This window comes from Humulus lupulus, chromosome 1 (genome assembly GCF_963169125.1).
Source record: "Humulus lupulus chromosome 1, drHumLupu1.1, whole genome shotgun sequence".
Classification (NCBI taxonomy): domain Eukaryota; kingdom Viridiplantae; phylum Streptophyta; class Magnoliopsida; order Rosales; family Cannabaceae; genus Humulus; species Humulus lupulus.
In genome coordinates, this window is record NC_084793.1 from 230,625,551 (window position 1) to 230,636,367 (window position 10,817).

The 10,817-nt window shown below is 33.2% G+C and overlaps 1 protein-coding gene across 3 annotated transcripts; it reads right to left on the reverse strand.

Annotated features, from left to right (window-relative positions):
- Positions 1 to 4,999: 4,999 nt before the first annotated feature.
- On the reverse strand, positions 5,000 to 10,547 carry LOC133804136 (transcription factor TGA1-like). 3 transcript variants are annotated; one of them, XM_062242306.1, is made up of 10 exons: positions 10,263 to 10,545; positions 9,869 to 9,953; positions 8,670 to 8,835; positions 8,507 to 8,581; positions 8,335 to 8,394; positions 8,173 to 8,250; positions 7,948 to 8,017; positions 7,001 to 7,272; positions 6,646 to 6,873; positions 5,000 to 5,547 (listed from the first exon to the last, which is right to left on the reverse strand). In XM_062242306.1, the coding sequence occupies exons 3-10, from the start codon at positions 8,823 to 8,825 to the stop codon at positions 5,395 to 5,397; spliced, it is 1,092 nt and encodes a 363-aa protein (XP_062098290.1). In that variant the 5' UTR covers positions 8,826 to 8,835; positions 9,869 to 9,953; positions 10,263 to 10,545; the 3' UTR covers positions 5,000 to 5,394. The 3 variants fall into 3 exon arrangements, with proteins under 3 accessions (XP_062098290.1, XP_062098296.1, XP_062098282.1); XM_062242312.1 differs by lacking the exon at positions 9,869 to 9,953 and having other exon boundaries at positions 10,263 to 10,547; XM_062242298.1 differs by lacking the exon at positions 10,263 to 10,545 and having other exon boundaries at positions 9,869 to 10,191.
- Between the last annotated feature and the right edge of the window lie 270 nt (positions 10,548 to 10,817).

Here is a 10,817-nt window from a genome sequence, read left to right on the forward strand (position 1 = left end):
TTTTGGGTTTGGGAGAGTAAAATGGAAGAGAGAGTGTTTTTTTGAGAGAAAAGAAATTTTGTGAGAGAAAATGATTAGGTCTTTACTTGTGAGTGGGATAAGACTCTTACTCTTCCCCTAGGGTATGTGTCCTAGGCTCTTGAGAGCCCTAGGACCTAGCCTTGCTCCCACCACTCTCTCTTTCCTCCGTTGGAAAAGACATTTATGCCCTTGCTCATTTTTGCCTCTCTCCTAAGACAGTCAAGGGCCCTTTGGTAATTTTGCTTATCTAAAATTCCCTCAATTTTTACCCTATAGTTTTTAAATCTCCAATCTTAATTAATTAAATTAAATGTGGCTCAAAAATAAAATTTGTCGCATATCACATAATTTTGGCAATTTATCAAATTGACCAAAATGCCCTTAGAGGCCCGTGCAAAAAAAATTTATTCTTAGGCCCGGTTGATTGGAATTCAAACCTCAATCATTTTTATTAAATTTCTTGGCTCGAATATAAAGTCTCAGTTGCTAAAATATTTTTATGCCATAGTATTCCCTATTTTACCAAATCTGAGATTTTTCCACTATTAGGGTTTGCCCCTCGGTCCGAGACTTAAACCCTTTACCAAATCATCATAACGGCTATAAAATTCATGAAATAACACAATTTCATATAATATTATTTATCAAAATAATATTCCATACAATTCTTCACCGGCTTGAACCGGCTACTAACGAGTGTTCAAAACTCAGGATGTCACAAGTTTCTCTTCTCCAAACAAAATAGATGATGAGTCAAAGAATGAATACTTTTTATGAGATTATTAGTACTATTTGATGATTCAGTCATTCATTGTTGTCCTTATTTTAGGATCTTCATATTCTTATAAGTTTGTTGTCTAATTTTCTAAAAATGTTCCTAAGCTATGAAGTTTTTCATAGATTAGTTATGCATGCTTTTTGGGTGGATATAAACCTTATTTAGTTAAAAGACATGTTTTCTTATGATTATTTCAATAAATTTTGTATTTCCACAAAAATAAATAAATAAAAAATTCATGCTTAATTTAATTTTCTGTACTGATATTTACTCTATCTTTATCTCTTTTCATATTCATATTTGCTTGGGTTGCATTCTATATAAATTTGATGGTGGTGATTTTTGTGTTGAAAAGTGATGTTATAGTTGTGTTTCTTTTTGATATGCTATTGTATCATTCTTGTCAATGCGTTATTATGCTGAGAAATTTTTAAAACTCATCATCTTTCATTCTAGATGTATCTTTGTACAAGTACACGTACTTGTAGATTACATTTATGATTGATATGAGTTTACTTAGTTGGAACAATTCCTCAAGGTATTTTGACATTTGTAATTGTTGTTTTTATATCAATGATATGTTAGTCTTTTGCAAAGAAAAAATTTGCAGGGTATAGGTGTTGGGGTTTTATGCCCTAATTAAAATTCAATTTATTTGTAATATCATTTTATTATCAATAAAATAATAGAAATTAATTTTTGATTTGGTCAATCACTTTGCTAACATGTTTTATTTTCATGATTATTTGTTTAATATGAACTTCTATTAAATCCCGAGTATATAGCTAATCATATTTATAGTGATTTAATCATAGTGGAATATAAATATAATTATATGTTCACAATAAGTTAGTTCTAAGATTAGTCAGTGCACAGGATTTACACTAACTTGCCAATCTACGATATGATGTACTTACACATCGTAGTGTTATGTTCTTTCCAGAATATTAGCAAAGTAGATAAGATCGGATGTATTTGTTACATCGGACATGACCAATATTGACAGTAGATATGATAAGTAAACATATCGTTATTATCTATTCTAGTTATATCATATAGTTGACCATAGGTCAATTCAATCTCAATTCTGAGTGGTTAGTATTCTAACTGATTGTATTATTTGAGTTCTTTGATTTGTTCGTTACCAGCTTACCTACGGACTAGCCCATACTTACATCTTGGGAACTCGATAGTATAATTGAGTAGGAGTGTTAATCATAGATATGAACATCTATAACTTCTAATGAATAAGTAAAATGATGGTTTCCTTTTAGTTTGGTTCAAGGTGCTAAATGATAGAGATCTCATTTCAATAAGTAATATTAGTTTACTGAAATATCATTTACAAGGAACTAAGTATTTTAAGGATAAAATACAATGAGGGGTAAAACAGTATTTTAGTCTCATCTCATTGTAGACTGTCTATAGAGGATTGAGTGACAATTATGGTTGTAACAATAGATAATTAATAACATCTATATTGGTTATAGAGTGTTCTATGAATTCAATAGTGCAATTCTGAGTCTTTAGTGGAGTCAAGAGGAATTAATAAGTTAGTAAATTTATTTGTTAAATTTATGATAACTTATTGGAGCTTGATTTCATAGGCCCATGGTCCCCATTGTACCTTGGATAAAATCATCTAGATAGTCTCAATTAATTGATTAAATTATCAATTAGAATTATCAAAGTTGATCATGTCAATTTTGGATAGTTTCACAGAATTATGTAATTTAGAGAAGAAATGAGAAATTATGGCAGATTTATTAATTAAGATAAATTGGTATCTAAATTAATAAATAAGTTTAAATCAATGTTCAAATTATAAAAAATTAATTTGATCAAGGATTTAAATAATTAATTAATAGAAAATAATACGAGCCTTGATTTTAAGTCCAACAGGCTTATAATTAAAAAAGAAATTTCACGGGCCTATGGCCCATGGGAATTTCGACCTAGGGCTGATAATTGACTATTATTTTATTGCTTTTTTTAATTAAATAAGTAACCTTATTGAGCCTATAAAAAGAATGCTAAGTGAGAGTTGAAAACAGATCACAGAAAGACTATATGACAGAAAATCAGAAGATCTATTCTTGATGCTCTAGGTTTTAGATTCTCTCTACAACATAAGTCATTTTCTAAGCCTCAATATTATTTTCTCTTCTTCTCTCGTATCTATCTCATGTGTTAAGAATTGCCCACTCTAGTCTAGGTGATTCTAAGGATACTTTGGAAGGCTGTGAATAAAATTGAAGAACGATTCAGTTTCTTGGTGATATCCTGCGACAGAAAGGATACAAGGCTTAGAGAAATCAAAGAAAGGACTTATTCATTCTGCTGCGTATAATGTAAGTGTTCTTATCATTATTTCTATTTGAATTCAATTGTAGAAACATGTTCTAGGTTTTCTTATATTAATATGTTTAATATACGATTTACATGAAAATAAACAAGATCATGTATAAGTTTTCTCAACAATAGGACCATATAATGAAGAATTATTTGTTGATGTTATGCTTGTTTTTTTTGTTTATTATAACTTCATGTATGTATTATATTTGATGATGACTTAAATGGATGATTTGTTATCTGATTGTGTGAGACATCCTTTTAATAGTGAAATTTTATTTTGGTTAGGGTTATGTAAATATATATTTATATACATCCAGTCACGTTTGGCATAACCTCTTTTTTGCTTATAGCTAAAAGCACAAAATAAGTAGAAGTTTTAGTTTATTTTTTCTGTTTGGATAACTATTATACAAAGATCTTGTTTTGATGAAAAGTTCTTTTCAAAGTGTTTGAATATTATTTTAAAAATCACTTTTATGAGTAAATTAGGAATAATAAAATTAATCTAATTTAAAAAATAGCTTCTCAAAAAGCTCTTTTAAAAAAGTTACGAATTCTAACATCTTCAAAAAGACATTTTAAATTAAGAAAAAAAACATTTTTTATTTTTTACCCAAACATTCTCAAACGTGATTTTTTAATCCTAAAAGCTAAAAATAACTTAAAATATGCTTAGCCAAACGAGGCAACAACAGGTCTTGTCAACTTAAGGTCCCAATAAGGATTTTTCGACCCCACCCTCGTTGGGGAGTAGGCCTAGACTCAGCGAGGGCGTTGAACGGACTCCCTTTGTGTACATTTGTAGTATTTACGCTCTATGACAGTCATACATAGAGCTGATATGGGCCAGCCCGGCACGACCCATATTTTCGTGCATTCAAATAATTCGGGCCGGGCCGTATTCAAATTCGTGCCGGGCCAGCCCATAATTGAAAGAGTAAGCCCAGACCCATGTCGTTCCGTGTCAGGCCCAAATTCGGGCCCACTTTTAGGCCCATTTTATTATTGCAAAAAAATGTGAGGATGGGGAATTGAACCTCCCACTTTCTCTTTAACAATCAATAGACTCAGTGCCAATCCATATACATTTCTTTGTTTAAATTATAATTTGAGATATTTTTATATACTTTTCAACAATACTTTACACAAAATTATATCAAAAATAATTATTAGAATTTGAATACCTACTAATAAATACTAAAAATTTTAACTCACAATTCTTAAAATAAATTAATATAATTGTAAAATTATAAACATTGAGAAAAATAATAGACTTTTATTATCATTTTAGTTTACATATAAATGACAAATAAAAATTTATTATCATTATTAATGTCAAAATAACAGATTTTTTATCGTGTTGTGCTTTCGAGCTAGTTTGTTCGTGCTGTGTCTTCGGGCTTGTCGTATCGTGCTGTGCTCAAGCCCATGTCGTGTCTTGCCATGCCGTACCAATTTTTAATTCGTGTCGTGCCTGGCACAAACCTATATTTTTTCGTGTCGTGCCAGTTTTATGCCGTGCTAATACAGCCCTAGTCATACAACAATATTATGACTATTTTCCTTCAACATAGTTATGAACTTCTAATCGGTCAAATTTAATGCCACTTTTGCCATATTAAATGGTGTTGGAGCATATAATGTCCCATAGCAATAGGAAGAAATATTGAAGACTGAAGGGTTAACTTTAAAAGTAAAGAGAATCAAAAAATTGTCATAGTAATTATTTTCTAGTAACCGAAACATCTCAGCAAACCTGAGATTGCCTATCGGTCATTTGAAAGCACAGAAACGCCTAAAGCATTGTATATGCGATTCCGAAGCACAACGAAGCAATTATATACATTATACACAATAATAAAGTGTGTGCAATTCATTATATTTTAAAAAATACAGAGAGCCATTCAAACAAATAACTACATGAGATACTTGTCTGTCTTGCCTTTGTAGACATGATATATAAATCCTAAAAATATATCATTTGTAATGTACAAAAAAGCTTTAAATTTTATTAATTTACTAACAGACCACCTCTACACCAAAATGGCTATTCATATTTACAGTTTCTCAGATATTGGAGGCTGCTTGAATAATGTGACCAGCAGCTTAGACACTCTACATTATGTTTTCAAGATTTAGTAGCTAAGGCACCACTCGTTGTGGAAGCATATGGCAGATTTGGTAGTGACTATCTTGTTTTCTGTTGCAAACTTTACTTGTCTTCTTCTTCCATGGTTGGATTAAGCTGGCTCACGAGGACGTGTCGCCCAAAGCGAGCTCAAAGCCCAAAGACGTTGGAAGTACTCCCCCATGGCAAGCAAGCCTCTAGCAGCCTGACGAGTTGTCAAGATACGGGACATATGCATCAGGGTTTCCTGTCGAAGACGGTCAGCCTGGACAAAACACCATTCAATTGACATGTGTAGAAAGATGAGGTACAAAGCCATACTACAAAATAGCATATGGTAGGATAATAACTCAATAGCCTAGAGATAAAAAAGCTTTACTAGTCAGAGATGGAATTCTCTGTCAGCAAAGATGTTATTAAATACATTTTGAAACTCATTATGTGTCAACTGTAGTAGAACTAGTAAAGTAACTTCATGCAATCTATATTGTTGACTATCTGCTTTAAGCTCATGAAGTGACTACGTCGTCATACATAAAAAGGGTTATTGTTTGACTACTCCAATAGACAACATTCGGTAATTCCCAATCTTAAAGCAGAAGTGGCACTTAACTCAATCTATTACAATTTTTTTACCGAAGCAATTCACAAACTAAAGAATACTGATATGACCCTGACTACATTTAACAGCATGATGTCGTCTACAATTTCTATACAATGAAATGGTGGCAGCCGAAATCTTCTAGGAGGTGAATAAAGATGTTGAAGGGGTGCCATAGAAATTTGGTTTATAAGGTCAAACCAATTCAAAAGCCTATTTAGCAGATTGACCTCCTAAGCAACATTTTTCATTCTTGGACTCTAGAATTTGAAACCATCAAAGTCCACTATTCACTGTAAAGTATGCTTTTTACAAGATAAATGATGCAGAATCTACTATTTGTAGCACATGGGAACATTTTGATAAAGAGTATATATACATATATATCTCTAACTAGCTTGATCAAATGCATCAATACAGCACACATTGTTATTTTAGAGATAAATTTTCATGTATTTTTTCCCCTGTTTTGTTAACACTAAACAATTACTAGATCTCTTGAAACCAGTTGTTCAAATTTATTATATCTACAGAGGCTCTTCTTTTCTAATAAAGAAATTCCAGACAAAGAACAGCCGATCACACGGCTTGATGAAATTGCTTCTACTTTCTACATATGCCCACAAATTTTTAAAATAAAGTATCCATCTCCAAATATATGAATGACACAACAACTTGCGTAAAATTCCTAAGGATAACAAAAATTTGAAGATCAAATTGGAATTGAACCATTTATTGGGCACACAAAGTAGAATAAACTACCTGGTCCAAGAAGCACACTAGAGCTTCCAACCTCTCCATAGCAGTAGGCAACTGTGGAATATAATTGCCTTCACCTAGCTGACCGGCAGCTACAGATTCGGCTAATGTTTGCTGGAGTTTTTCCATACCTTGAGAAAGAGCATCTTCAAATTGCTGACATGATTGTCTTAGGTTATAAACACCTAGAAGTTGATTATCCGTCAAGGGTTCAAGATGGGGCTCAAGAACCTGTAATTAAGAAGAGGAACAAGAAAAAAAATTATGAATTAAAAACCCCCCAGAAAGTAAGTATATATTTGTACAACTAAAAAAAAAGTTGATTATCCATCAATGAATGGATTGAATGATACAGCACCTTAAGAAGTTCAGAAGGGCGAAACCCTCCTATCCACAAGAAGAACCTTTCTGCTGACGTCTTCCACATTCCAGACATCACATAAAACACGTCAGCTTTTGCAGCCATTGATTTCATGCTAAAAAGTTTGAAATAGTGGTTCATGCTACTTTCTACTAGCATGCGAAGCTCTCCATCTCCTATGTGTGCATGCAAAGCTGTCCTCAACTCACAAATTAATCGATTTTGTTCTTCCACCCAATGTGCATACTCCATCTCAAATGCTGTTATGCCTGCACACGATGATGTTGGAGGTTTTCAAACAGACAAGAAAAAGACAAGGACACACAGCTAGTAGTAAGCTTAGAGATAGATCTTATATACCAATGTCAAACAAATCAAATATGAAGCCTTTAGGCCCTTGCTCATTGAAAATTTCAGGTAATTATATAAATTCAGCTAAAGAATTTGGATATGGCATTATGAAAATCATTAGTGTCAAGCCACCCTCTTACACTAGTCAATCATCCTTTTTCTTACAGCAACTATAATCCACTCTTGATAATGTCAACCTCTTAGCAAGAAAATCAATCATCTAAGAAATTTGCTAAAGAGAGAGAAATAAATGTAAAATTATATAGAATGGAGTTAATCACTCGGTCTATTATCGTAGACAACTTCTGAAGCAAATCCGAGAATGCAAAACTACGATTGTTGCCCCCTATTAGCAAAGAATCAATCATCTCATAATCTCGGACGAATGCCAAAGAAACAAAAATAAATGTAAACTACATAGAATAAAGTTACTCTGTTTATTATTTTATAAAATTTGATGAAGGAATTCTGAAATGCAAAACTTATCTGACATCATTACAGTTTTACATAATAAGTTGAACCAAAAAAATTTAACATGCATTAGATTTTTGTTTTGGAAGGGAAAAAACAAATGGTGGTCAGCATAAACAAACCTGCATCTGTAGCTCCAGAGTTGCCCAAACGATTAGCATCTAATCCACCACCACTACCAACATAAAGGCCCTGTAGTCGAAAAAACATTCACCACTTGAATAATTACGAGCAATAGATTATAAATATTGAACTGTAGTGATAGATTTTTTTCTTTCTTTCTTTACTGCTAATGTCTCTATGATAGAATCAAGAAGCTACAAACTAGACTCTAAGCTTCTACTTACTTGTTTCCTGGCTCGCTCAAGCTCTTGCTCCAATTGGACCAGCTTCAAACGACTTGTCTCTAACTGCTGAACATAGGCCTACAAAGTAAATTGACATCAGATTAGCCTTCAGCCAGATTTTTTAGTACGCCAAATGCCTTCCAAAGCATATCCTTTCCCTACCTTCTTACGTAAACGACTTTTACGAGCAGCTTCCCTATTCTGTGCAAGTCTTCTTTGTACCTGCAATTTTTAATATATAGAGTTGTTACAAAGGAACGGAGTCTTTATTGTTACATCTGGAGTGTGTGTGTGTGTACGCTACGCATTGAGCTAGAGGCATAATCATTCTTACCTTATCAGCAGGTTTGGTTCCTTCTAAGTAAAATTTGTCAGAATGTCCCAGGATTCCATTTGAAGTATCTTCTGACTAAGGAAATTAAATAAGACCACATAGGTTAGCTCAACATTTGATGGATACCAAGAAAGGTGAAAGTATAAATTTCAGGCATTTGCACCTGATTGTTTAGTTCTGTATCTCCCTCCACAAGAATAGATGGTGATTTATTTAGACTACCATTACTTTTGAAGTTTTCTCCCCACATGCCCATCTGGTGGATAGGCTCATATGCTCCCATCCTTCTTGAGGAGACAAATTGGGAAGTAGAGTTCATGCTTATTCAGCTGAAAAGAAAAAGGTTGATGAGAGCTTCAGTGTAGGATAACTTAAAAAGGAAACAATGAAAGCCCCACTGAAATTTCAAATCACAAAATGGTAGAGAAGATAAATTCAAAAGCCGAAGAGAACCACCTAACCGATACCTTACATTATGGGATTCAGTCAGATACGTTCTAAGTTTTCTAATATTCCTGATCACATCGATACATCTTTAATTTGCTTAATTTCAAATAACACAATGTCATTATGACAAAAAAGAAAGAGGCCCTTGTTTTGGGGCATGTCAAATAATATGAATAATGATGTACAACAAAAAGCAGCAGCAAGAACAAGTGAAAGTCAGGAACTGCAACATAGATGAAAACACAATATACAGCACGAAGAATGAATCAGAAAAGTTCATATTTCAATGGATTAACAAGAAATATAGAGTACCAATAGGAAAGAAATTATTCGTCTTCGCAAAACAATATAGGAATATGAACGTTCCACACCAGAGTTTCACCTTTAAGGTGAAAACTTAGCTAATGATATAAACCCAGAGACTGGAAGGGTATATTTCTATTTATTTATTTAAGAATATGGGGAAGAAAAAAAAAGAACAATTTAATTTTTTCTTACGTGCTTCTGCTAACACCTCCCAAGTTTCATTAGCAAAGAAAGACAACACAAACCATAAAACAAAACTCGAAAATACTTCCAGAAAACATAGCAAGGAAAACCAAATAAAAGAATACAGAAAGCTTTACGAAATATATGTACACATACATATATGTTTATGTATACGTGTATGTACATATGTATGTACGGGCATGTATAAATATATTTAAATAGATATGAGTTTTTTGCTTGAACTAAATTAAACTTTCTCATTTTGTTTAGAACTAAAAAACTAATCGAGAAAACGAAAATCTTTTTAAAGTTTTTCTCGCTATTCTTCTCTTCAAGCTTTCTCACCCACCAAACACACACAATTAAAAAAAGAATTGAAACAACATCACACAAGCTTTCAAAACCAGATTATGAAGCTGATCTTACTTCTGCTTCTTCTTCTTCGTTATCTATTCTTCCAGCTCAAATTCTCAGTCTGCAACTACGGAGTCCGAATCCAAACCAGTACAAGCTTTGGTAGAAAAGAAAACCAAAACCCTAAGTCTCATCATCTTGAAGAAGAATCGAATGGAAAACACGACAGCTTAAAAGAGACTCCCCAATTTGTTAATCCTATTTTAATCCCTCCATTAAAATAATATTACTTATTTTTATTATTAAATTATAATCCATACAATACTATTACAATTATTGGTAATTCCCATTATTTTTATAATAATAATTTCAAAAAATAAAATAAGTACGCATTTGTTGATTTTATTGGTCTCCAAAGTCTACACATACATATCAAATCAAAGCTTGAGAGAGAGTCAAAGCTTACAAATAATACTATAAATAAGCCCTCTCTCAGCTTCGTGTTTGTCATCTTTCCACTACTACCCTTTATTCTAACGTGCGCACCAGATGGACACTGGATCCTCGTTCGCTATGCACCCCTTAACCTGCGCACTCTGCTGACGTCATCTCATAGCAGTGGCCAAATAAATGGGTTTTGGAGGAATTTACCGGAGAAAATGAATGGCAGAGGCCTGGGAAGAAGGAGGAGGGTTTAAGATGCACGCGCGGGAAGATCGCGTGGGAAAATGGGAGGTATGGACAAAAATTTGGTGTTGGTAATAGCGGGGATGAGGTGCTTGGGTTTTAATAGGAAGTATTGATAATGATAAAAAAAACCGCGCGAATGGACTAAGGGATAGGAAGCAAAGAGCGTGGACTTTACGAACATGGTTGGCGTGTGGGGTCGGAGCTCCACATATTTTTGAGTGGGAATAGTAACGGCTATTAATTAGATTCACAATTCCACATTCCACATCGACCACTTGAGGCCTGAATGAGAATTTAGAATCTCGAGGGACCTAACGTCAAATAAAGTTCT